This window comes from Taudactylus pleione, unplaced genomic scaffold (genome assembly GCF_031769625.1).
Source record: "Taudactylus pleione unplaced genomic scaffold, aTauple2 ptg000064l, whole genome shotgun sequence".
In the NCBI taxonomy this organism is placed as follows: domain Eukaryota; kingdom Metazoa; phylum Chordata; class Amphibia; order Anura; family Myobatrachidae; genus Taudactylus; species Taudactylus pleione.
Genome location: NW_028284466.1, coordinates 266,095 through 293,894, shown reverse-complemented (window position 1 = coordinate 293,894; position 27,800 = coordinate 266,095). Strand labels below are relative to the sequence as shown.

Genomic DNA, 27,800 nt, shown 5'->3' with positions numbered 1-27,800 from the left:
AGATGGCCGCGGGCAAAGGAGACATTTAGAGTACAAAGATGGAGGCCGCCAGAAACTGGAGATGCTTTGACGCTGGACGTGACACACGTGACAGGCGGACGAGTGGATAAAAGGTCCTATCCTGCACAAGGAAGGAGGAGGCATAGCGCGCAATGGGGACGTTGACAACGGAGGAGGAAGTGATGTAGTGAACTGCTCAAGTAAGGGCGGAAGGACCGCGATGCACGAATAACAAGGGCGGAAGTGACGCGACGCGATACACAGCAAGGAAGGAGTAATATGCTAGCAAATAATTTATATTTAGGAAACAGACTTCCAATTTAACAATGTTTTAATAAAGGAAATGGCCTAATGTGATTCTAAGTGGTTACTCCACTTTAATAGAGAGGAACTGTTTAGAAAACCGGAAGTGATGTCACTAAGGAGCTCTGTCAATTCTTGTTTGTCATTATTAGAAGGGGTTTAAATATTGGATACCCCACAGGAGCTAAAATATCCCTTGAAGAAGTCCAGGATACGGACGAAACGCGTTGGAGGCTGCTATTATCTTTCCATTCATGAACTTGCCATTTTTATCAGATAAGCTACGATTTTTATTCCTATTTATTCTGATAAATCTATAGTCCTTTTTTATATATACACATTTTTGTCCTTGGTTTTATGTGTTTTTATGTCATTTATCCTTCATGTAGGAGGATATCTATTGTTGTGTCTGATTAAAACTAATTCATGTTATTTTAAATGAATTTTTGCACTTTTATTGATTCACATTTTAAATTATTTATGCATTTTTTGCACATGTTTATGGAATGTTATGATTGTTAATTTAGTTTATGATCCTTGAAGGATCTCTGCAATAGCACTTTAGTCATATAGACCGTTGTTATTTTATAAGTTATACTTTATATATAATAAATATTTGAGGATAATGATAATTTGATATTACTATCCTGGCATTAGCACTTTTATTGCACGATATCACTTTATATTGTTAGCACTTTATAATAAGTTATATAAGCACAGTAGGCGCTCTATACCAGCTCCTTGTATTTTCTATTTGTTTGTATATGTAATAGATCACCACTGTTACATTATTTTGCTGGTTGAGCTGACACTCACACATTTTTGGGGGTGCATTTTAATAGTGTCACATTATTACAAATTTTAGTGTGAGACAATAGACACACAACTGATAAAAATACCACATTGAGGGATTTGCACCCAACTGGCGCTGTGATCTTCTGCTGCACGTAAACTTTGGTTATTGAATACAGCAGCCTTTTGGAGGAGTCCCAAACAGATAAACGTACAAAGATGTACAGAAACAATGAACGTCTAAACAAAAGGAGTGATTTATGCCAGAAAATATTTAATGAGGACCATGTTTTACTACAAGAGAGTATTCCAACCGAAAATTTAGATAACCTGTTTTGGGAGATGGAGAAATCTCTCACTAAAGAGATCAAGGCATGGTGGGACATCAAGGGTCTTGAACATTACATATCAGTTAATAGAATTCCAAGAGGTTTGAGACTATTAAAAAATCCAACCTTTGGTTTAGATAAATCAGAATTTATGGATAAATGGGACAAAATTTTACATAATTGTTCCATGGATTTGATGAAATTAATTATTATGGAAAAGAAAAATATAATGTCAGAATTGGAACTTGAGATAAAACAAAAAGAAACACATATGGAGAAATTCAAGGATAATGGGGAATACAATATTAACGAGAAAGTTTTATCACGCAAACTTGACCGTATTGAAGAGGATGTCATGAAAGGGAAAGAGAGGAAATTTATTAGGGACAAACAAGATTATGACTCCAATAAAGTCAAGAATTGGAGTAGATTCAATAAATCGGTTGGACAACAGTCATTACATAATCCCAGACAAGAAACAACCACTTGGAGAACAGTTCCATCTAGAAGAAAACAAAGTTTTAAAAGGGATGATGTTATGAATGAACAACCCAACTATAGAACATACCACACAAAGAACCGGTTTTCAACACTTCAAAGATTTGATTCAAATAGCGATTCAGATCATTTTTTATCCCCAGGACCAGACCACAATTCAATGAATCCAAGGAAAACCTTCTTCAGGGAAACCACGAAATTGGCATCCCCTATGAAAAGAAGGGTAAGAGACGAAGAGGGATACGAGGAGGCAGGAGGAAGAAATTACAAAAGGAGGAACCTGATGTAGACCCCAAGGAAAGAGGGATCTTTAATCTATCGAAACACATCTTATCTAAACATGAAGTGTCATTATTGAACAAAGGGCTGACATTTGCTCCATCAAGTAATATGAATAGGTTCCAGACCTTCATTGATCTCAACAAATTTATAAGAAACTTGACATTAAAAAGACACTTTGTAAGAAAAGATGACGCAGTGATTAAGAATTTTCAGGAGAATGCTTCCAAGTCAGGACTAAAGGGTAAATCAAAGTATTATCCACTCGAATCGAAAGGACATCATCTTAATGTTTTTTATGACTTAGTTAAGAAAGACTTATGTGAAGGCAATCTGAAACACAATAATAAACAGAATCTGAAAAATAAAGAAAAAGAAGCCTTAAAAAACTTACAAAACAACAAGGATATTGTCATTAAACAAGCTGACAAGGGGGGGGGATTGGTCATTATGGATAGATCACAATATATTAAGGAATCTCATAGGTTATTAGGTGACAGTAATTCCTATGTACCACTCGATTGTGATCCTTTGGAGAAATATGTGGATGAGTTAAGGAGACTCTTAGTATATGGACTACATAATGGCATTTTAACCAAGGAGGAGTTCCAATATCTCCTACAGACCAATCCTACAACCCCCATATTTTATTTTCTACCAAAAATTCATAAGTCTTTGGAAAATCCCCCAGGAAGACCCATCATCGCAGGAATAGATTCGTTAACTTCACACCTGTCTGAATATGTGGACATTTTTTTATGTAAATATGTGAAAGAACTTCAATCGTATTTAAAAGACACTACTAATTTATTGCAAATTTTAAAAGGGATGGAATGGAAAGCAACTTATTCATGGGTCACAATTGATGTTCAATCCTTATACACATGTATTGAACATGGTAAAGGGATCAATGCTTGTAGAGAATATTTTGAAGTGGACCCAACAATGAGCACTACACACAAAGAATTTTTATGTGATTTAATGTCTTTTATTCTGGATCATAATTATTTTAAATTTTTACACCAATTTTATCGGCAAATTTGCGGCACTGCTATGGGGACAACTTTTGCCCCTAGCTTTGCCAATCTTTTTATGGGATGTTGGGAAAAGAATTATGTCTATGAAAATAATCCATTTAGAAATAACATCATATTTTTTAAGAGATATATAGATGATATTCTGATAATATGGGAAGGGTTGGAGGAAGATTTCCAATTGTTTTTAAATCACATTTCAGAGAATAATATGAATTTGAAATTCACATCGAAAATAAATAAGAGTACTATTGAATTTCTGGATTTGGTTCTACGTGGAGAAGAAAACACGATCATTACAAAGAACTTCATAAAGGAAGTAGATACCAATAGTTATCTTCATTTTAAGAGCGGACATCTAAGAAGATGGAAAGAGAATATTCCGTACTCACAATTTCACAGAATAAAAAGAAATTGCAGTGAAACACAAACATGTAACGAGCAAATCCAAACATATACAAATCGATTTTTAGAGAAAGAATATCCTCCAAGGTTATTATTGGAAGCAAAGGAGAAAATGGATACCATGGAGAGGAATATGTTATTGGAATATAAGAATGTGGAAGAGGAAGAGAAAAATATCATCCCATTCATCACAACATATAACGCACAGGAGAGAGACATTAAGATTTCCCTTAATAAGCATTGGAAGATCCTTCTAATGGATCCAGTCTTAAAAGAAATTCTACCACCCAGACCCCCCATTGTATTCAGAAAGGCAAGGAATCTCAAAGATTCTCTAGCACCTAGTATGTTAAGTGATATTAATATTTCAAAATCCAACATTATCCATAACTGTCCAGGGAGTTACAAATGTGGCAAGTGCAATATATGCAAATTTTTACATCGGCAGAGAAAAAACTTCAGTAATTCTGCAAATACCAAGGAATACAAAATTAAACAACATCTTAATTGCAATTCAACTTCAGTCATTTACCTCTTGGAATGTTCATGTGGAATAAAATACGTAGGAAAGACCAAACGACCTTTAAAACTTCGTATACAAGAACATATAAGGAATATCAAGAACAAGGTGGAGACTCATATGGTGTCAAGACACTTTATTTCACACCATAGATCGGATCCAGATGACCTAATGTTCAAAGCTATAGAACATGTGGAATTGGGAGAGAGAGGAGGAGATCTTGCAAATAAATTATCCAAACGTGAGATGTTCTGGATTTTCGAATTGGACACTATGACTCCTAGAGGATTTAACGATAATTATGAGATAGCACCATTTCTTTAATGAAGATGAAAAAGATAAAAGGGATTTCATGTTAGGTCCTAATATAACCTACCGTCATACCTGGGTTAGAGCGCCCAATCTCGTCTGATCTTGGAAGCTAAGCACCATTGGGCCTGGTTAGTACTTGGATGGGAGACCTCTATGGAAGACCAGGTACGGTAGTATCTTTATGTGACATATAAGCATGAATCCCCCAAGACATACGACCCAAGAAGAATTCTCTGATTTATAAATCCGAAGATGGGAGTAAGAATTTCCAGAATGCAACAATATCGATTACATGTTTCAAGACTCACATAAGAACCAATTGACCCTACAGAGTGAAAAGACTATATATATATATATATATGCATATGAACTATAAAATCCCTAAAGAAGATTGCCATTCACCATTTTTTTAAGAAGAATTTTTAATATCATCATTACTTATTATTTTTTAAGGATGTACTATATTAGTCCCCAATAGTATGATTTTAGGATTTTTTACTAGTGTCCACATATAAGTTTACATTATACATCAATATATGTGATATTTATTTATTTATGGAGTTGTTTGAATTCTAGTTATGATTCTGAATAGGTGTGGAGAATAATTAGAAACTGTCACAATCTCTCATCATTTTTTAGAGTCCAAGCATATGGCTGGTTATATATATTTAAACTAATATTGTCATCCATTATTCCATATAGGAAATAATAACTAAACTACTATCCCCAGGATTATAAATAACATGATGCATATGGCAAAGAAAATGGAACTTATGAGAGTAGCAAGATGGCCGCGGGCAAAGGAGACATTTAGAGTACAAAGATGGAGGCCGCCAGAAACTGGAGATGCTTTGACGCTGGACGTGACACACGTGACAGGCGGACGAGTGGATAAAAGGTCCTATCCTGCACAAGGAAGGAGGAGGCATAGCGCGCAATGGGGACGTTGACAACGGAGGAGGAAGTGATGTAGTGAACTGCTCAAGTAAGGGCGGAAGGACCGCGATGCACGAATAACAAGGGCGGAAGTGACGCGACGCGATACACAGCAAGGAAGGAGTAATATGCTAGCAAATAATTTATATTTAGGAAACAGACTTCCAATTTAACAATGTTTTAATAAAGGAAATGGCCTAATGTGATTCTAAGTGGTTACTCCACTTTAATAGAGAGGAACTGTTTAGAAAACCGGAAGTGATGTCACTAAGGAGCTCTGTCAATTCTTGTTTGTCATTATTAGAAGGGGTTTAAATATTGGATACCCCACAGGAGCTAAAATATCCCTTGAAGAAGTCCAGGATACGGACGAAACGCGTTGGAGGCTGCTATTATCTTTCCATTCATGAACTTGCCATTTTTATCAGATAAGCTACGATTTTTATTCCTATTTATTCTGATAAATCTATAGTCCTTTTTTATATATACACATTTTTGTCCTTGGTTTTATGTGTTTTTATGTCATTTATCCTTCATGTAGGAGGATATCTATTGTTGTGTCTGATTAAAACTAATTCATGTTATTTTAAATGAATTTTTGCACTTTTATTGATTCACATTTTAAATTATTTATGCATTTTTTGCACATGTTTATGGAATGTTATGATTGTTAATTTAGTTTATGATCCTTGAAGGATCTCTGCAATAGCACTTTAGTCATATAGACCGTTGTTATTTTATAAGTTATACTTTATATATAATAAATATTTGAGGATAATGATAATTTGATATTACTATCCTGGCATTAGCACTTTTATTGCACGATATCACTTTATATTGTTAGCACTTTATAATAAGTTATATAAGCACAGTAGGCGCTCTATACCAGCTCCTTGTATTTTCTATTTGTTTGTATATGTAATAGATCACCACTGTTACATTATTTTGCTGGTTGAGCTGACACTCACACATTTTTGGGGGTGCATTTTAATAGTGTCACATTATTACAAATTTTAGTGTGAGACAATAGACACACAACTGATAAAAATACCACATTGAGGGATTTGCACCCAACTGGCGCTGTGATCTTCTGCTGCATATATATATATATATATATATATATATCTATCAAAAAGGGGGCCAGCACATCCAATATGAATGCAGAAAAATATTTTTTTTTCCCTAAGACATAGGAAAAGTAGCAGCATAAACACATGGTATAACGCGGTATGACAAAAATGTGTTTCAATAATGTACTCAGCATGAATGTCAGGGTGGTCACAAAGATCAAAGGGGTTCCATCCAATCCATCATATCATCCCCGTTTAACTGATGTCACTCTAAGTCCGACAGCCGTTTCGGTGCTGTTCCTTGCACCTTAATCATGGACTGACTAAAGAGGGCTCATAGAGCTATACTTCTACCCACAACCATCAATAGAAATGCACTCACCTGTGAAAGAGCGCCAACAGAACCTAACACTCCGGAGACTGCGTCACACACTAGCCAGCTATCCGGAAGTGTAGACAGCGCTAACTCGGACGGAGCCTGGACGCGTCCCCTCTGCTAGGCAACTAGCAACTAGGTTGCCTAGCAGCATAGACGCCACACTGTCATGGCCGATGCAAGTGGACATCACTTAGCAACAATAGTTGCCAAACAGTAAAAAGAATCCTGCGCATGTCAGCCAACTTAGAAATAATATTTAAGAAAAAGAAATAGGTGGGCAAAAAAAGTGATGGCCATGGGTATAAGATACAAACATCAACAAATAAATACATACAAAAGCACAATTGGACAAACACAAGATATGGGACATGTGAAAAACATGTCCCATATATACACCAGAATTGACCCGGCACTCCAAGGACAAAATTAAATATATCTTGCTGTGGTGCCTTCCTTAGGGAACTAGCCCCGTATGTAGAAAGTAAAAAGAGGTGGCACTCAACAGGCTTTGTAATAAAAGATAGCGTCCTATTTTTTATTAGAAAGCCTGTTGAGTGCCACCTGTTTTAACATATACATATATTATAAAATATATATATATATATATATATATATATATATACACACACACATACACACACACACATATATTTATTATACACACACACACTATATATATATATATATATATATATATATATATATATAAAGTGTCAGTAAGTGTAGAATGTGAAATGCCGACATGTGAAACACTGACAATCTGCACGAACCAGCAGCAGAGGTATAGGCACTAGGAGAGGAGGGTTAGGGCTAACAATACTCACCAGCAGAGGCGCCACTGGATCTGCCGGAAGTCATCAGCTGACCACCGAACCCAGAGCTGGCAGAGAGGCCGTACCAGGTAAGACACCACTAGACCACCAGGATCATTTTGTCGACATTTTAATCAGATTGACATTTCATAAGTGTTGACATGATGAATGTTGGTGTCGACATTACAACCATGTTGACAAAATATACCACACCCTATACATTACATACACATATACCCACCAACAATAAAGATGATCACCGTATCCTGCTTACCTTTGAATCATAAGCAGACTGTTGTATGACTTCGGGTGCCATCCAAAAAGGTGTCCCTACAAAGGTATTTCTTTTAATCTGTGTATCGGTCAGCTGTCCAGCCACACCAAAGTCAGCTAGTTTTACATCTCCCTGTTCAGAGAGCAGGACATTGGCAGCTGTAAAACACAAGGCACAATGAGATGGAATGCTCCCCCGCTGCAGTCGGGAGGTAAATGGATCATAAAACATGACTTGAGCTTACCTTTGATGTCCCTGTGAATTTTATTCTCAGAGTGCAGATAATCCAAACCTTTTAAGATTTCTTTCAACATGGTTGCAATTTGGAACTCATCAAAAGGCCCGACACGCAGCTGAAGAGAGAAAAAAAACAGCATGAAGAAATCTGTAAGAGGAAATATACTCCCAATTGTCATAGGGCCTGATTCAGCAAGAATCGCAACTGCGATTACGAACGCAATCGGCTGATTGTTGTGATCTGCACATGCATCGCAGTGCGCAAACTGGCCACTGCGATCGGGACTGCGATCGCAGTGACTACGCAGACCCATCGCAGAGTAATTGACAGGAAGTGCCGTTTGGGTGGGGTGACAAGGGGGAGTGGTCGAGGAAACGCAGACGTGCCAGTGCGTTTGAGCGCCGTTGCAGGGGCGTGCATAAATTCTCAGCTTGGTCTTTAACTGCGTGCGATGAGGTTAGCAATTTCTGAGTAAGGTCTGCCCTTGTGCAATGTGCGTGAGGCTCCGATTGTACTGTTGGTTTTGCAGTCTTGCTAAACATTACGTATGTGTGTAAGGTAAAGTGGGCGTCCTCAGATCTACTTGTGAGGTTAGGAGGTTCTCTTGCTGTATTGTATTCCTAGGTAGCAGAGACCAGAAACTGTATTAGGCATGAGTGCACAAACACATTATAAAGGAAAAGTATTTTTTATGTATAATATAATGGAATATTTATGTGACATTTACTCGGACTACTCTCTGGACCAGCAGTTTCCAAGTGCTCTGAAATCATACGGGTTAAGCAGGAAGCGAGTTCACAGAAATAGGTCATAGGCTTGCACAAGGTGACCAGGGTTAATAAACACATATTCTTGGACTTTGCTCTGATAATTACATATTTGCAGTGTTTTATGGAGTCTATTGGGACACATTCCTCTATAACAATAAAAACATGCAACTAAACTTTTTTAGTGGGGTGGACGGATAGACTGTAGGTGGTGTAATCAGAAACGCATTTGGAGAGTAGAATGCTACAGACAGACACCAGAGTCGTCCCATGGCAATGTATTAGCGAGGAGGATTGCTGCAAATAACAGCAGCTGGAGAGCAGTCTTTGCCACACGGCTGGGCACAGCTAAGTCAGCAGCTGGAGAGCGTGCAGCTGCCAACCTCCGGGTTAGGTGGGCAAATAAGAAAGACGTGTCAGACTCAGCTCTAGGCCTTCTTTGGCCTGTATGAATGCTGTGAACATGTATAAAAGAAAGCTTGTATTCAATACAGTTCAGTAAGCCTGACCAATTACTTCGGTCTGAGGCAGGAAACTGCAGTTCTGCTCATTCAGAGGGAAAAACGTGGCACACATTGCCGGCGGCCACGGTGTGAAAGAGGCTCTTTATTTCACACAGGTACGTTGGGCCCGGCCTATGGAAAACAACGCTCGGTAAACAAACTATAAACCCTCATTTAGTTTCCTTTCCAGTCTTAAAAAGAGCAATTGGCAGGATCTTTGTGGAACAACAGTGTAAGGCTGTCTCCTCGTTTTCTTATTTAAACCAAACAAGGCCACTTATGTTCTGCACCTCTCCGGCTTTATAGGTATGGAAATCCCAAGCCGCTGAAAAGCTGCTTTGTGTGCTACATTTCCCTTTCAAATCTCAGCACTATGGTAATATGGAAGAAATGTAGCTCAGATTCCATTTAACCTCAAAAGAACATATGTATTTTGGTATAGACAAGCATATGCTGCTGCGATATAGGTGTTGTTGTGTTACAAGCATCCAGATCTCCCCCCCCCCCCATTTCACACTATGGAGGGATTGTTGGCAGAGTCTCAGATCAATGCAGACATACTGACAACATGATGCTTCTGCCACTTAGTCACACATGGGAAGCAGTCAGTCAATTCAAACTTTAATTGCTCCACAGTATTTCAGGTCACTACAGCTCATCCACTGAATGCAGAGCGAATGACAGGACTTCTAATGTGCCATTCATTGCTATGAAAGTGTGGGGGCTGATTAAAATTAGCTATTTGAATTGCAGATGTTTTAACGTCCATGCGATGCTAATGCAAGGTATCATAACCTATTTTAAGTGTACTTTATGCAACAAATCATTTACACAGTATATTTTAAACCGTAGCAGCTGGGATGGAGAGTGAGGACAGAGGAGCCGCTACTGCCAGCAGCCAAGACAAAACCCGTAAGGACGCAATCACTCAAACACTTCATATTTTAGTACCTGACGGACAATAAAAAACAAAACATGACATTTGTTTTTTTGACATATGGAACTTGGATAAAAAGGGACACAAATTAAAACTTGTTTTTGTGTTTATGTATGATAGTGAGGCTAACTGAGGTTAGTAAAGTAGCATTTTGCATGCAGATACCCCCGCAGTCGCACACAGAACATAGGGATGCCACATATGTTTACCAGCAGAAGCTGCCTTTGCATCCTATTCACATCTCTGTGCGAATAAGACATTTGAAGGTAAAAAGTCGCACAAAAAGAAGCTCTGCGCTACGGAGTCACGTGGAACTCACGTGTTGTGTGTAACGCGACTTGTAGTGCACGGAGGATAGATGTATGTGGACACATCTGTAAGTCTGCTATTTCCCTTGATCACCAGACAATATTACGCTGCACAATTTAAAAATTATGTTTTCCACATATGGGAAAGGGAACTGAATCTTCCAGCTCTCTCCCATACTTGCCCGAAGACACGTAGGGGCACCCTCATTTGAAAAAGGATGATATCCAGACAATGACATAACACAGTATACCAGAAGTTTTCAACTAGTGTGCCATGGGCGGTTGTGAAGTGTGTCGCTGCGCTCAGAGCCACCATGCACATTATACAGTACAGTGGCCCGGGCTGTCACCGAGCTCCTCTGGGAGGCTCAGACGTGCCTGGGCAGTCACCTGCCTGGACGCGGCGGCGCGACATCACAGGTCACGCATGCCGCGTTGCCGGATGGTGTGCCTTGACAATTTTAAAATCTTGTGTAGTGTGCCTCGATTTAAAAAAGATAGAAAATCACTGCAGTATACAAACAAATATCATTTTCTACAGATGGGTGGGGTGGGGGTAATCTAATTATAATTAGTAAGTGCAGATCGTATTTTGAAAACCTCCATATAGAATCCATCTTTGTTTTTGCAGATTTGTAAAGGTAGATCAATGCTAAAACAAGGACTACGCTTTTGCAACCGCGCGCGCAGAACGGCCGATGGTGGGTACTGCACATGCACCGCAGGATAAGCATATTTTCACAGCAGAACTGCGTGCGATTACGCAGCCGCGATCGAAATAGCAATCCGTACTGAATCAGGCCCTTAGTATCTTCTTGCAATTTCAAGAGAAGACATTTTTTGCCCATTTTGGTTACGATTAATTTGGCATGTTAGAAGAAAGAATAATGGTATTTTCTTTTTAAGTCTTCTAAAAAAAAAAAAACAAGGTACAGTATAATTTGTGTGGGTAGTGCTTCATAAAAGATTATGGATATTGATGTTGAAATGTGTATAGCACAAATGCAAAAACATGCGAGCAAAAACACTACGCACTAGGGTTAAAATTATTGGGTATAATTATATATATATATATATATATATATATATATATATACACACACACACACATATATATATTATATATATATATATATATATATATATATATAAAAAACACAAATAAAATCACATTACATTGCCAAATTTCTGGATGAGGAGTTATCATGAATCATGTTTGGAACAATTGTATTGTTTTACGATCACGTTCTACTTCCTATGATCATTAACAAAGCAACATGTCATGTCATTTTCATTTCTAAGATGTTTGTATGGTAATATTCAGAATTTCACAGATGCATTGGGCATCTCTCAACCTCTCATCACTGCTCTTAAATAATGTATCACATCAGTGATTCACAAAAATGCTGAAATCCAAAGCACTGTAACGTTGATTGAAGAAACCGCGCAAGGAAATCTGGAAGGAACACTTATCCTCCCTGCTGTTAGTTCATCCTAAGAGGGAGTAGCAGGTCAGTGATGTAGGAGCCTCGCTGCTACACAAGGCTCAAGTAACATGTGACTGCAGCAAAAGGCCCTCTCCTACAAGACTAGTGTATTCACCCAGATAGCTTATACCAAGGCGGCATACATTATATAGATTTCTACTAAATACATTTTTCCTTATCACAGCTATCTGCATTGTCTGCATTTGCCATACCCATTTCATCTGGTCAGAGGGAAAGCAGCATTGCGGTATATATTGGTTATGTAGTGTTTCATTAGCTGGGTCAGAAAACACCTAGGGGGGGAATTCAATGGTTTTGGTGGGTACCGGACAGAGCAATTCAATTGTCGTGCCGAAGCTGCGCCCATTATTTCTGTTTGTACCCTCCTGAGGTGGCGAGGAAAAATGTGCGAAAAGTCCAGCGTTTGGGCACCCAAACTGCATTTTCGGCATCCCAATAGCTTTGCCATGTTTAAACCCTGTGCATTTGGGCGTGATATGCTCAAAAAGTAATGAGGGCCCAGATACTCCCGCCAGATCGTTACAACGATTGAATATCGCCCCGTCACTTTAGACGGGAGATCTGGCGCGAGACAGCGCACAAAACAGTTCCCTACAGTAGAGAATTTTCATCAGGTTAAAATAAAGAACTTAAGGGTAAATTTACTAAAGTGCTATTTAGCATTTATCCAGTAACTTCTAGACATGATAGCTAGCCATGGATACATACTTATGGACACAAGTAGCTAGAACAGTCTTCGTGCAGTTGGACATAAATGACTATTGCTGGATATGACACGTTAAGCACGAATGGGTAACATTTCTTTAGGTCTTGCAGATCTCTGAAATAAAATACTGGGACACCTATGTTCGGGCCATAAAATTAACTTTGTATATATATCAGGAGTCTAAATTCTGGAAAAATATCCATTGTGAGTTAGAGACTGTGTGGGACAAAAAGGAGACTCATTAGAACCCAATAATACATGGGCTCAGACAGGGTTAAATATTCTGGGAAATGCTGGATGTAATATTCTTGCTAGTTATTAATTTAATGTCAGCGATTCCCTGATAAGGAGGCCAAATAAAAACTGGAGGAAGTAGAACATATGACAACACTACAAATCCACTATGACTTTTCAATACTTGGGTGAATATACCCCTGAAAGGCATAATACCATGTAAAGCTTTCCCATCCGATTCATTCCAGCAGATTTCTAGAATGATTTGTACAAAAAGGACATGTTTATATGCTGTGATGGCTGGATCATCGCTGCTGATCTGTGGCTCAGATTGCCGATTGGCAGAACAGGGAACCATGGCAATAAATGTATGCCCCACATTATGTGCTAAGGTATCAATTTAATTAGGTGACGAAATGTACTGCACTTACGGTTCCGCCAGACTCGCGGAGCTTTGTTCACAGCCCCCTAGGGCTGTGTACAAAAATCCACGAGTTAGAGGACGAGATTGGGCCATGGGGAGTGCAAGGTCAGCTGCCATTGGCAGCGTTTCAATGCCAACTCGCCCCCCCCCCTTCTTCCTAATTGACTTTACCTCTAAGAATCCAAATAGTAAGAAATAGCAAGAGACCACAGAGTACCACACATGGATGACTGTGTATAAAGAGAATGTTTCCTACACAAATGTTGATAACCAATTATTATTTGTGGAGGGGGGTTTTTATTGGAGAAATGTAAATTACGTTTTTTTTTTTACATTTCCAGTCTATAAAATAAATATGCATTGAGGAATAATTACCATTAAGATTTATGTAGCAGTTGGTGGGTGCACACAACCAGTCTCCCAATTTATGCAAACAAAAATAAAAACAATGGATGCCTGAAAGATGGAACAGGTTCTGCAGATATCCAACATTTGGAAAGTGGCAAAAATTGCCTGGTACTTACCAAGTCTAAGGCAGAGCCCCCTCCTAGATACTCCATAATAATCCATAGCTTTGTGCCCTGAAAAACAAGAAGATGATCTCAGGTCTCCAAACAACAATCCCATATGAAGCTTAGCTCATTGTCAGGCCACAGGCGTAACGCAACCTTTTCCGCCTACATTTCAAGCCACCAATAGAAAAAAAATATATATATATGTATCTGGATGTTAGTGATTGTCAAATGTGTTATGTTGCATAGTTCTATGTATGACTAAGCACTATAGAAAAGATTTAAAGGATCAGAAAGCTATGATGCTTTAAGGCCACAAAAATTAATACAGGTGTAAAAGTTTCAGGAGCTGTTCATCAATATCTATCTAATACCAGGGCGTTTAGTATTTCTTGCAGTCAGGAAATTAGGGTTATAGGTGCTAGCGGGGGTGAGTACCCCCTGAGCTGCAAGTACCGAGGCTTGGGACCATGACCGTTCTACTCATGGGATAGAAGGATGATTTATTTAGGAAGTGTGGCTCTATGGTTGAGACCACCCTTTAACCATGGAGATGCCTTGCCAGATATCCAACGAAAAGGGCATTACAGGAAAACCTGAGACTAAAAGGGCTTCTCAACAATTTACTATAAAGGACAGTAGGTAAAATAAAAAGCTACATAAAACTATGTAACACATTATATAGCCCTCTGGTTCTGATTATACCTTCCCGTTAAATGCATATCTGACCTTTCTTTTAAACCTACTGTATATTAGAGAATACATTACCTTTATACATATATTTTTCTCACCTAAATAAACATTTGGTTTCTCAGTTTATTAATCTAAACGCTACACACTTGCTTCCGGCCCCAGGGGGAGATCAAAACTTCTGAAGACAATTGGGGAAGCTGCCTATAGCAACCAGATCCTAGCGATCATATTAAAGAACGTACTAGTTAGAATCTGACAGCGCTACCGTTTTCCCATATGCATTTGCTTTGTCCGTCTTGTATATCCCTGTTTTACGTATGCTCCATTTATTCCCGCACTCCAACAACGCACACTGTACAAATCAGCAATACAACAGTTTGGCCTTAAAGTTGAAATACTAAAAGTTTAGGCCAAACACATCTCAGATTCAAGTTTAAAAAACATAAAAAGGAGACTAGTGATCAGTCATTCAACTAATGCTAGTGTCACACTAAGTCTGTGAAGGGTTTAAAATCTGCAGTGTGTTAATTCAATGCCAAGAAACATTCCGCCTCTGACAATAATACCGGTACACACACTTCAGAAAGATTAACCAGGTCTACAATCTAAATTTAAAAAAAAAAATTCAGTACAAAACACAATTTTAAAGAGTTCAAAGAAAACACACACCATGCAGCACATGTATTTACCTATAGCTCAGAAAAAAAAAATAATGTATGTATATATACATACATATATACATACACAAATATAACCATTCAAATCTGCGTCCCAACATTCCCTAGACTCTGAACATAGGTGCAAAACTAAATATGATTTATCCCATAGATATAACGCATTATCGGTTTTCTATTTCAACATATACTGTATATATCTAGAATGTGCAAGAGGAACAGCACAACACACCACACTATTATATATGCCCTTAAACCTTTCCAATGAGAAAATATGATGGTTTATGAAGCCAAATAGTTTTACTGAATAAATCACGCAAAAAAAAACAAAAAAACTCTTAAAATCACCCCTTAAAGATAATACCTGCACATTATACCCATTACTGTGTTATTTGTTAAGTGGATGGTGTACATGAAAAGCATTAAGCTAGTCAAAAGCGGTTTTGTTGGGTGTGTTTAAATAAAGTGGAGCCAAGCATACAAATAAAGGCATCCACTTACATAACAGCAGGCATCAGCTTATAGATCTGAATTTGATTTAAAAAAAAATAAAAAATTAGTGATTTAAGTTGGCCACATGCTATCATTTCAATGACTATTAGCCATATGGCCTTAAAAATTGCCCCACTTGTGGGCCTCTACCAATAACCAACCATGGCAGATTACTAATACGGTTCAGATAATTAGTTCCTGCCTGTACATGAGGAGCTGGCACCATAATCGGGATGTAGTTGTGATTTCGGCGCACAGAATTCCAGCGCTCAGCATCCCAGCACCGGAATCCCGACAGGGGTGAGAATGCCAACGCCTGTATTCAACCCCCATAATTAGTGTATATAGTCATCAGCTGACCGCAAATATGAATCTCAATGAGATCAAGCCAATCGGCCAAACCGCCAAATTTTCACATCTCAGGACATACATATTAGACGGAGTGTGCGGATCTCAACTACTCCAGTCTCAAGTTTTAACCAATTGGGAGATTCACATATTGCAGTGTAGGTCGTGTGGTGTACGCAGAGTGTAACTACTGTGCATAAGATTATAATACTTTTGGTGGGAAAAGGGGGGGGGGGGTTCAATTGTTTTTTGACGTCTCAAGTCAAGGACGTCCCACATGCAATATTCAATTGTTTCGCCAATGGACGCGAGTGCTGTGGTGCACACCTAAATGCATTGGGATTGGCCACAAAGTGACTAAACGTGCTGTAAACTACTTGGTGCTCTGAGTTTGGGTGCCCAAAAACCAGCCTTTGGACAGATTTCTGCTCGCCACCTGAGGGTGGTACAAGCAAAAACAATGTGCGCCAGCGGAACGTGTCCATCAGCAAAACAATTTAATATTGCTCTTTTGGGAGCAAAAAACAAATTGAAATCCCGCCTTTGTCTACAAAGCAACAAAACCACCAAGGACAATACACAGACTTGTTGGAGGACTTTATACAGCTAAATGAAAATATATCAAACCTTCTAAAAAAAAAGGACGAGTGGAGGTGCTGAATATTTAAAACAATAAAGGCACCAAAGCAAGAGCATATACAGAAATAAAAGTAATGTACACAACACATTGTGTGTCAGCAGTACTGTATATTACAAAACAGTGAAAACTGGAGTAAAGCAGCTGTGCAGACACATTACCAGTCCCTATTCTGTCCAGGATCTACACAATATATTTTTCACAAAGATCTGACAATTTCTAGCAATTTTGGCATTAGCAGAAATATGTACTTTTCCTAACTATAGGGATGCTGCTCAATAAGGTGTGTAGTATGTCAGCAAGTAACGGCAAATCATAAGAAAAAAATCATTAACACCCTCTCAACTTGGGCAACTTTTCTTATTACTAGCTGGGATACCCGACGTTGCCCGGGATTCAAATTGCACCAGCGTGGTCTGTCCATGTCTGTTGCTGCCTGCCAATGCACCAGCTGTAATTGGCTGGCGGTCCGGCCCCAAATCCACACCTGCTGGCTGCTGATGGCACAGGGGGAGGCGAGTTGATGTGGGGAGCATAATGTGTAGGGCGCACTATTGTGTGGAATAATGTGTTATATGGGGTACTACTACTATGTGGCATAATCTGTAAAGGGCATTACTGTGAGGTATAATGTGTATAGAACATAACCGTGTAGTGTAAGGGGCATTACTGTGTGGCATAATGTATAAGGAGCACTACTACTGGGTGGCAATGTGTATAAGGGGTACTACTGTGTGGCATAACATTAATGTGCTGTGTGCGCCATAATCTGAAAGGGTTCTGTGAGGCATAACATGAATGGGCCCTGTGTGGGGGCAAATATAGGTTTTTGTCTTTAGCTCTGGGGGGGCTTTTTTAAGATCTTGCTATGTGGACTCCACCCCCCCCTTGGTTTTGCACATGGCTGAGGGGCTCACATCCAGAAAAGTAAAGCCCCAAGTATTCTGGATACAATCACCCATATCTGTACTTGCCTAAAAAAGGCTTGGGGTTTTTAATCAAAGATTAAGAGGCATAATTACAAAGCAGCCGTTACTTCTTGGTCAAAATTTAAAAAAGCACTAAATAAGTGCAAAGTATGGTGCGTTTTGAACTTTAATATTAAAGGCTGCTTTCAATTTTGGAGGTCCAATCTGCCAAGAAGCAACCAACTGTTTGAGTTTAATTTAGCTATTGCCTCCAGTCTCTTGTTCATCTACGTATGCTGCATAAAAAGGACCTAACACTGACGAAGAGAGCAGTCAAAAAAAAAAAAAAAAAAAATTTGGGCCAGACAGTGATGTAAAGCTACGATCTGCCACTTCCTGCAAAGCATGGGGCAATGCCTGCTATAGGATACCCAAAGAGATACAGAAAATAACCCAGTTACCCCACCTGTGGTCTCCCAAACAAAGAAAATGCAGCCACTAAACATCAATAGATACCACTCTGTGTAATAAAAGAGGATTTCACTTGTGAGTTGAGGCCTAAGCTACCGGAATAGTTTCAAATCCCGGCAGCGCAACAGAGGAGGAAATCCGGATCGTCCCCAGGTAAGTATAAACCAACCTAATTTTACTCCCTAACCCTAACCTCCCCCCCTGTGCCTAAACCTAAACCCCCCCCCCCCCCTCCCCGCCGCCTAAACCTAAGTCCCCCATGGGGGTGCCTAACCTTGACCTCCCGCCGGGGGTGCCTAACCCTCCTTCCCCCAAGCCTAAACCTAACCTCCCGGGGGGGTGCCTAACCTCAAGTGCCCCCCGGGAGCCCTATACCTAACCCTCTACCCCCCGCGGCTGTCCGCGCCCGACATCCCTTTGATCTGGAAGCCAGGCGCTGGTCTCCCGGCGTCGGTAAATTGACAGGCGTCTAGATTTAGACGCCTATCATTTAACCCTCGCCGGGATTAAGTAGTCTGGAAGCCGGCAGTCGGAATTCCGTCTGCTGGCTTCATAAACGTATACCAAGCTACCATGTCTTGTTTTAGGTATAAGTAATCCAACCTCACCTCATGGTATAACAAATAAACTGTACATTTATAATAAACTAATCAATTACAGACCCATCAGTGAATGCATCATCATAGTTATGCTCACATCTGAACACTGTACAAAGTTAAGTTCTGGGATGTGGCATTGCTACACTGGTTCAGCTTATGATACAGGAGAATCGATGCAGGGGTACTGTAAATACTACAGTGTGCAAGCCCTGTCTGATGTTTATGTAAAGCACAGGGGACCCTTTAACCCAATCTCCTGGACCCTGCTAAAGTGAGTTGGACAGAGTGGGCCTCATGAAGTAAATATTACCAGATGGCTACATTACACAACATTGCACAACCCTGGAGATAAATAGTACCATTCCTGCTCCATGATCACAGAATGCCACCTATTGTGAGAACTCCTACACTGTAGCACAGGGCATTCCTGTATATGCAGATTTATGTAGATAAGTACCTTCAGATAGGATCCATAGTACTTTGTCACATAGGGACTGTCACACTGGCTGAGTACGGTGATTTCTTGCTGTATATCTTCTATTTCATCCTCTGCTTCTTCCAGGTCAATTATTTTTATAGCAACCACATGCTGAGTCCGGTTATCAATCCCTTTAAAAACTTCACCAAAGGAACCTTTTCCAATGCGCTCTAGTTTTGTGAACAGTTCTTCTGGATCAGCCCGATGGTTCTAGGAGAAACAAACATGATAGTCACTGAACTGCTTAGTATAGGAAATAAGACGTTTTCAATATTGATTATACATGTAGCATAAAATAAAAAACACAAGTTTAGTACACATAATGGAGGTTACCAGTTTGTTGAATGAACACATACTGACTTTGAGAAATTAGGTGCTTCGGTAATTAGCTTACTCATGAAAAGTTAATTTATGCCCATAATGGCTGTCACGGATTTGTGTAGATGGGACCAGATTTAGAGTTGTACGCAAACACAATAGTTGGTGTACAGCTCCGAATGTTGGAGCTAAGCGCAGGTACTGCACGGCGCATATGCAGTTCTCCTTCTGCAACCATTGTCGCAGTGCCCCCAAGCGTAGTTTGGGGGGCGGGGAATGGGTGGTGACAGCTGGCGTTCCCAAAGACGGGGAACCACCAACATTTTCTGGGAGTGCAGAGGCCAAGGTTTGCATATTCGGATATAAATTTACTGGCCTGGAGTACGGAGCGGCGACGTCATTCTGAGTAGCCTAAGGCTCAATTAGACGGCCGATGTTGTGACCGATGGTCGTGATGGTGAGCCAATGCTGCGACTTCAGACACTGCACTCAGATCTGCGATGGTGCCAGGAGGCATCTATTGTCCTCAGTGTACATCTCTAAATCAGGCCTAATGTGCATTAGAAGAGAAATATTTTGTAGGAATCATTTCAAAATTCAAGATATGAATAGAAATGTACAAGAGTTGAGGTTTACATTTTGATAGTCATTTTGCATTCATTTTCAGAAGTTGTTGCATAGAAATTGCAAAGCCCCAAGTATTCTGGATACAATCACCCATGCCTGTACTTGCCAAGAGACATGTTTGGGGGTCTATTGCAGGTCACAATCCAAGATTAAGTAGCACATCTGCAAAGCAGCCGCCACTTTTTAGTGGGTTTTACATCAAAATGTAAAGCCAAGTGCAAAGCTTGGTACATTTTGAATTTAATATAATTGTGAATGTTGCCTCGAATATTATTACACATAGCCGCAAAATTATATAGATGCATAACAAGTTCAATTAAGCTTTTTGGTCATTTGCACAGCTGTTCTTTACCTGAAAACATGGGCCACAATGACTTTAGGGTGGGTTATCCAAGATCCTGCTACATGAGGGTAAATTATAGAGGTGAAATGGGAGTTGCAACCTACAGCAACCAATGAGATTCACATACAGTGCTGGGCAACATAATGTTCACCAGCAGCCGGAGAGACTTCATCTGCAGCCCCAAGCTGGCTGCTCCTGGTCTGACTTATTCACTGCTTTGTTATAAAGTAGGTAGAAGTGAACGGGTGGAATCGGCTTCCAGGCTATCTGCTTTGCACAGCGCAGGGAGATCATGCAGCATACCATGTGTGTCGGGTCCTTCTTATTCTGCAGGTTTGTGCTGTAATAGTAAGTAACAGGGGGGAAATGTTCTGATGGCTCTCTGGGGGAAGGCAAATGAGCATTTGGTGGGATGCTGTTGTGAGGGGCATGTGGATTTTAGGATGAGTGATGTGGTTTTACTTACATTATTTATGACTGTACTTCTAATCCTGAAAGTAATAACAGGATTTTGGTACTTACCGATAAATCCCTTTTCTCCGATTCCACAGGGGACACTGGAGGACTTCAAGACAGTGGGGTATAGATGGTGCTGAGTGGAGCTAGGCACTTTAAATTTAAATGAAGTGTGACTAGCTCCTCCCCTTTATACCCCCCTATGGGCCAGTATTAGAACAGAGCCCGAGGGGAGCAGAGAAAAAAGATTGACAGAAGGAGGAGGAGGTGAAAGTTCACAAAACTAAAAGTTGAAAACAAAGCAAAATAGAATGAAACAAGAGACAAACATGTCTCTAACATTCATATCATCACCCTAGACAACAAACATGTCGCCAACAGGCATAACAGGTGTGGCAGGAAGAACAGCGCCGGGTGGGCGTCCAGTGTCCTCTGTGGAATCAGAGAAAGGGATTTATCGGTAAGTACCAAAATCCTGTTTTCTCCTTCATCCACTAGGGGACACTGGAGGACTTCAAGACAGTGGGGATGTCCCAGAGCTCCCATCACGCATGGGAAAGCGCTGAGAACCCTGCAAAACAGACCGACCATATTGCGCTGCAGGAGTTGCAAAGGTGTCAAATCTGTAAAACCGAACAAAAAGTATGCCGGGCCGACCAAGTAGCTGCCCGCCATAGAGATTCCATAGAAACGCCTCGAGCAGCCGCCCACGAGGCACCCACTGAGCGAGTGGAATGTGCGGTAATGGAAGATGGAGGTTCTCTAGACGAGGCCATATACGCCTGTCGTATGGTCAGACGAATCCATCGAGCCAGTGTCTGTTTGGAAGCTGGCCAACCCGGACGAGCAGCATCATACAAAACAAAGAGCATCTGTCTTGCGACCGACTGCCGTCCTGTCTCATATATGCGAAGAGCTCTAACCACATCCAAGGATCTAGAGGAAGAAGATTCCTGTGGAAGAACCAGAACCACAATAGGTTGATTGATGTGGAAGGCCGAAACCACCTTAGGCAGAAAATCCATTCTGGTTCGTAGCTCAGCTCTATCCTCATGAAAAACCAAATATGGTGGACGACATGATAAAGCTCCCAGCTCCGACACCCTCCTAGCAGAAGCTAGAGCCAGCAGAAGTATCACCTTCCATGAAAGATACTTCAATTCCACAGACTCCAAAGGTTCGAACGGCGAAGACTGCAAGAAAGACAGGACGAAGTCCAAGTCCCATGGAGCTGTAGGAGGAACAAAGAGTGGTTGTAATCTAACCACACCCTGCAGAAAAGTTTGCACATCCGGTAATAAGGCCAATTTCTTTTGGAAGAAAACAGAGTGCTGAAATTTGTACCTTCAGAGATCCCAACCGAAGGCCTGCTGAGAGACCTGCTTGCAGAAAAAGCAGAAATCTGGGAAGCCTGAACTCCGTAGAAGGCAGAACTCTACGTTCACACCAGATTACATATGCCTTCCAAATACGATGGTAATGCTTGGAAGTAACTTCCTTCCTGGCTCTAAGCATCGTAGGAATCACCTTGGAAGGTATCCCTTTACGTCTTAAGATGGCCCTTTCAACAACCAGGCCGTCAAACGTAGCTGCTTTAAGTTTGGATAGAGTAAAGGACCCTGAAGGAGCAGATACTCTGAGTGGTAAGGGCAACAGATTATCTACCAACAGGAGCTGAATGTTGGAGTACCAAGCTCTGCGAGGCCAGTCCGGAGCTATCAGCAGGACCTTGGCCTGTTCCCTCTGGATGCGTTGAAGGATTCGAGGGAGAAGGGGAAATGGAGGAAACAGATAAATGAATTGGAACCGCCATGGTGTTGACAGTGCATCCACAGCCACCGCTTGTGGATCCCTTGTTCGAGAGCAGTAAAGGGGCAGTTGATGATTCTGCCTGGATGCCATGAGGTCGACCTGCGGAAGACCCCATCGTTGGACCAGCTGCTGAAACACCTGTGGATGTAGAGCCCATTCTCCTGGATGTACATCCTGACGACTCAGGTAATCTGCCTACCAATTTTCGATGCCCGGAATGAAGATTGCCGAATCGACCTTGCGTAGCTTTCCGCCCAGATCAGAATCCTGCAGACTTCCTTCATGGCCGCACGACTTCTGGTGCCTCCTTGTTTGTTTATGTATGCCACTGCTGGGGCATTGTCGGACTGGACCCTGACTGCTAGGCCCTTCAGAGAGTGAGCTGCTGTCTATAATGCGTAGAAAGCTGCTCTTAACTCCAATATGTTGATTGGAAGACTCGATTCCTGTGCTGTCCAGCGTCCCTGGATGTGATGCTCCAGAATTACTGCCCCCCAGCCTCTTAGACGCGCATCCATGGTAAGAAGCGTCCAATCCCACTCTCCGAATCGCTTTCCCTCCGCAAGGTGAACTGAGTTTAGCCACCACAGTAGGGAAATCCGAGTCTTGGGTTGTAACCCGACTCTTGTGAAGAAACAGGTGGGATCCCGACCATTGTGATAGGAGATCTAGCGGATAAGGTCTGGAGTGAAAACGCCCGTACTGGACAGCCTCGAAGGCTGCCACCATCTTCCCCAGAAGTCTGATACATGCATGAACCGAAACCTGCCGAAGTCGAAGGACCAACCTCACCATCTCCTGAATGGAAGTTATCTTGTCCTGGGGAAGGAACACCTGTTGAGACACTGTGACCATGATCATTCCTAGAAACTGCAAACTGTCAGTTGCAGATGCGATTTGGAAAAATTCAGGATCCATCCATGACAAATGAGGAGGTTGTGCGTCACGGTGATGTCCTGTAATAGTTGATCCTTGGAATTCGCCTTCAGGAGTAGGTCGTCCAGGTACCGAATAATAGTGATTCCTTGTTTCCGAAGGGGACTCATCATCAACAGCCATAACCTTTGTGAATACACGTGGGGCCGAAGGGCAAGGCCTGAAACTGGAGATGTGAATCCTGAACTGCGAATCTCAGGAAAGCCTGGTGAGGTGGCCAAATGGGAATGTGCAGGTAGGCGTCCTTGATATCTAGAAATACCATGAACTCGCACTCCTCCAAGCCTGCAATTACCGACTGAAGAGACTATCTTGAACCTGAAGATCCGTAAGTATGGATTGAGATCCTTTAAGTTTAGAATGGGTCTGACCGAGCCTCAAGTCGGCTTCGGAATGACAAAAAGACTGCAGTAAAATCCTTTTCCCTTCTGATGACTGGGGATTTGGATTACCACTTTCATGGACAGAAGCCTGTCTATTGCTTTCTGTAAGACCACACTTCTGTCATTGGAAACTGGCAAACCTGTGGTAAACTATTCGGGGGTTGCAGTTGGAAATCTAGCTTGTAGCCCCAAATTATTATATCTCGGACCCAAGCGTTCGCACAGGTTTCCATCCAGACCTCGCTGAAGTCCCGAAGGCGCGCTCCCGCTCTGGGGTCCCCCAAGTGAGAGGGAAGCCCGTCATGCACTGGGTTTAGAAGTGGACTTAACTTCCTGTAGACTTCGAGCCTCTGGTGGCTGCGGTTCTACCCTGACCTCTGGTACCACGGGACGTTGATGATCCTCTGAAACAACCACGTGAACGACCCAGGGCCCGAAAGGACCGAAACGCAGGTCCTGAGTAAGATCGTCTAGGTGGAGGAGCTGCAGATGGTAGGCTACTGGAGGTAAATCCACTTTTCTGAGATATCCATTTATCTAGTTCTGCCCCGAATAGTACATGTCCAGTGAAAAAGTGCTTCCACAGCCTTTTTGGGTTCCACGTCAGCCTGCCAAGTTTTGAGCCACAGCGCCCGCCGTGCTGAAATTGCCAGAGCTGAAGTTCTGGAGGCAATAGAACAAACATCCTTAGACGCTTCTCCAAGGTAAGCTGCCACTTCACCTATATGTTCTGCTAACGGAATGTGTTGCTCCATAGGTAGTTGATCTTTCATTCTGTCCGCCAATTGCTTAGCCCAAATTTCGATAGACTTGTTAGTCCAGAGCAGCTAACTATCGCTGGACGAAGAGTTACCCCTGCAGAGTGCTCTCCAGTCTCCAATCGGACGTGTCCTTTAAAGATGTTACTCCAAGAACAGGGAGCTTAGTCTTTTTTGACAATCGCGATACAGAGGAATCTACCGTAGTGGGAGTTTCACAAGCCTTTCTATTATCTGCTGGAAAAGGGTAAAAAAAAATAAGACCGGGACATCTGAAACTTTTTATCTGGATGTTCCCAGGCTGTTGTTAGAAGGGAATCCAGCTCTTCCGATACAGGGAAAGCCGTAGCTTGTCTTTGTTTCTTAAGAAAGAAAGACTGTTTTGCAGGACCTCTTCCTGTATATGCAATACCTGTCGTATTGCAGCAATCAAGGCTTCTATTCCCTCTGATAACTGTTCAGGATCAGACTCCAAAGGCTCTTTAGGCGAATATTGGACACATTCACCCTCTTCTAATTCGGGCATATCCTCCTTCTCCTCCTCTGGGTCATTCCAATGGAGGGCTGAGGGTAACTGTCTTTTTAGAGACCAGCAGAGCAGAAGCCATTGACATGGCTTTGGAAATCCCCTCCATAGAAACAGCTAGGGATCTCGCCCATGCTGGTTCCTCTGTAGTAGCTGACCTGTAAGCCTCTCTTTCTCTGCGAGAAGCCTCCAGTTCAGCCGAAAGAGAGGACATAACAGATGTAACCTGCGTCCAAGACGGTGGTTCTGACATCTCTGCAGATTGCTGATCCGTATAACCATCATCACACTATCTGGAGGTAGATGACTGTCCCTGTGTAAATTTTACTTCACACTTTTTGCAGGTAAATAACTTTTGCGAAGCCTTAGACCTGCCAGTCATGCTACATACAGACCCCACACAAACCCAAAGAGGTTAAGTGACAGGGTAAGAAAAACAGAATATACTGGGGTACAGAGAGATTGGAGACTGGAAACAGTCACACTTGCCCACTACAGCGCTCCTAGCAGTGCCAGAACACCAGGCAAAGATTAATTATTATTATGCTATCTACATCAACCTAAACCCCTGTTGTGATACATACAGGTCCGAGTAGGCTGTCCAACGCTGCCGCTCCCTGTAATGGCCGCCAGCAAACTGCATGCAAAGACAGCTGGGGCTGATGGGAGGCAGGAGGAGGAAGTCAGAGCTAAGCTCTGCCCCCCGCATTCTAGCGCCGTTATTATAAACTGGCGCGTGTACCCAGTATAAATGTTGTGTGAGAGATATATATAATCTCTCTATGTGTATACACATACATACTGCCTCTGTACAGTATTGCTGAGCCGCCTAATGCCGGGAACACACCGGCTACCTAATCAGGGAGCCAGCTGTACTGACACAGACACGCGCTGAGACTGTACCGCCGTCAGCGCGCTCTGCGGGGGGAAGGGGGGTGGTGTCTGTGAGGCCACCTCTGATAGCGCTAAGGCGGCTTCCCTGCTAATCAAGGAGCCGGCTGTACTGACACAGACGCTCCGCGCTAAGCCGGCGCGTCTCTGTATATGAGAAGCTGCCTCTGATCCCGCTAAGCTGGCTTCCCTGCTAATCAGGGAGCCAGCTGTACTAACATTGCGCCGGTGGCTGAGCCGCTGGAGCGGATCGCTGTGGGGCCGCCTATTGAAGCACTGAGTTGGCTGCCCTGCTAATCAGGGAGCCAGCTGAACTAAGACCTCACGCCGGTGGCTGAGCCGCCGGCGCGGTATAGGGGCCGCCTACAGTAGCAATAAGCTGGTTGCCCTGCTAATCAGAGAGCCAGCTGTACTCACAGGGAGACGTGTGGAGGCTTCCCGCTGCTGCCGGTGGCTGGCTCTGACTGGGGGTCCGCGTTGTGCGCTGCACACAGCGGCATGTGGCCCCCCCCTGAAGACTGAGGTCTCAGGTGTTGGGGACTACCAGGCGAAGTGCATGCACTTGCGAGTGGGTCCCCTCCGGCAGCGTCCCGCGTAGCAGACAGGCAGTTGCAGTTACTGCCTGTCTGTCCTTATATTAGGAATTCTTTTTTTTTTTTTTTTTTTTTTTTTTTAAACACCTATCCTAGCCCTAAGAGCAGGAGAGATCCTTTTTTTGTGACCTGCTCCCACTCGGGCAACAACTAATACTGGCCTATAGGGGGGTATACAGGGGAGGAGCTAGTAACACTTCATTTAAATTTAAAGTGCCTAGATCCACTCAGCACCGTCTATACCCCACTGTCTTGAAGTCCTCCAGTGTCCCCTAGTGGATGAAGGAGAAAAGGTAATGTGCAGTCCTTCTAAATGTTGACACATTCTGCCCCTGAAGTGTCTCAGTATCACCAAAGTATTAACCCAATGATAGGCAACTTAATGCACTTGTGACCCTATAATCTTCTAAAAGGACCACACATTTCTCTTTCAGTAGTAGGTTAAAACACCACAATCATAGGAGTGCTAACAGCAGGTCCCAAATGCACATTTTAGGTTTTCCCACATCACTCACACCTCCACTCACCCCTAAAAAACATTAGTCCTTTATAACCAATTTACTCCAAAATGTCCTGCATACCTTACACTAACACTCCCTCAAAACTCTCCACTCACTAATTTAATAAGCACTTATGGCTTTGGATGAAGCTTCGTGGGGCTGGGGCTGAAGGAGCAAAAAGCAGAGAATAAACAGTTAAAGTTGTAATGAGCCCGGGCTGCAGGTGAATGTTTGGCGGGCCACCTACTGCCCATTGCTAATTAACTTGGCGAAATAC

The 27,800-nt window shown here is 41.9% G+C and overlaps 1 protein-coding gene and 1 pseudogene across 1 annotated transcript in view; one reads left to right on the top strand and one right to left on the bottom strand.

Moving 5' to 3' along the window:
* The window catches only part of STK26 (serine/threonine kinase 26), a 116,121-nt gene that overhangs the window by 27,626 nt on the left and 60,695 nt on the right, over positions 1 to 27,800 (bottom strand). Inside the window, exons 2-5 of the mRNA XM_088465736.1 lie at positions 19,360 to 19,590; positions 14,093 to 14,149; positions 8,188 to 8,296; positions 7,944 to 8,101 (exon numbers count right to left, since the gene is read on the bottom strand). Of these exons, the coding sequence (XP_088321862.1) occupies positions 7,944 to 8,101; positions 8,188 to 8,296; positions 14,093 to 14,149; positions 19,360 to 19,590 (555 nt within the window). The remainder of the gene's footprint in view (positions 1 to 7,943; positions 8,102 to 8,187; positions 8,297 to 14,092; positions 14,150 to 19,359; positions 19,591 to 27,800) is intronic.
* Positions 4,531 to 4,649, top strand: LOC148534725 (5S ribosomal RNA; annotated as a pseudogene).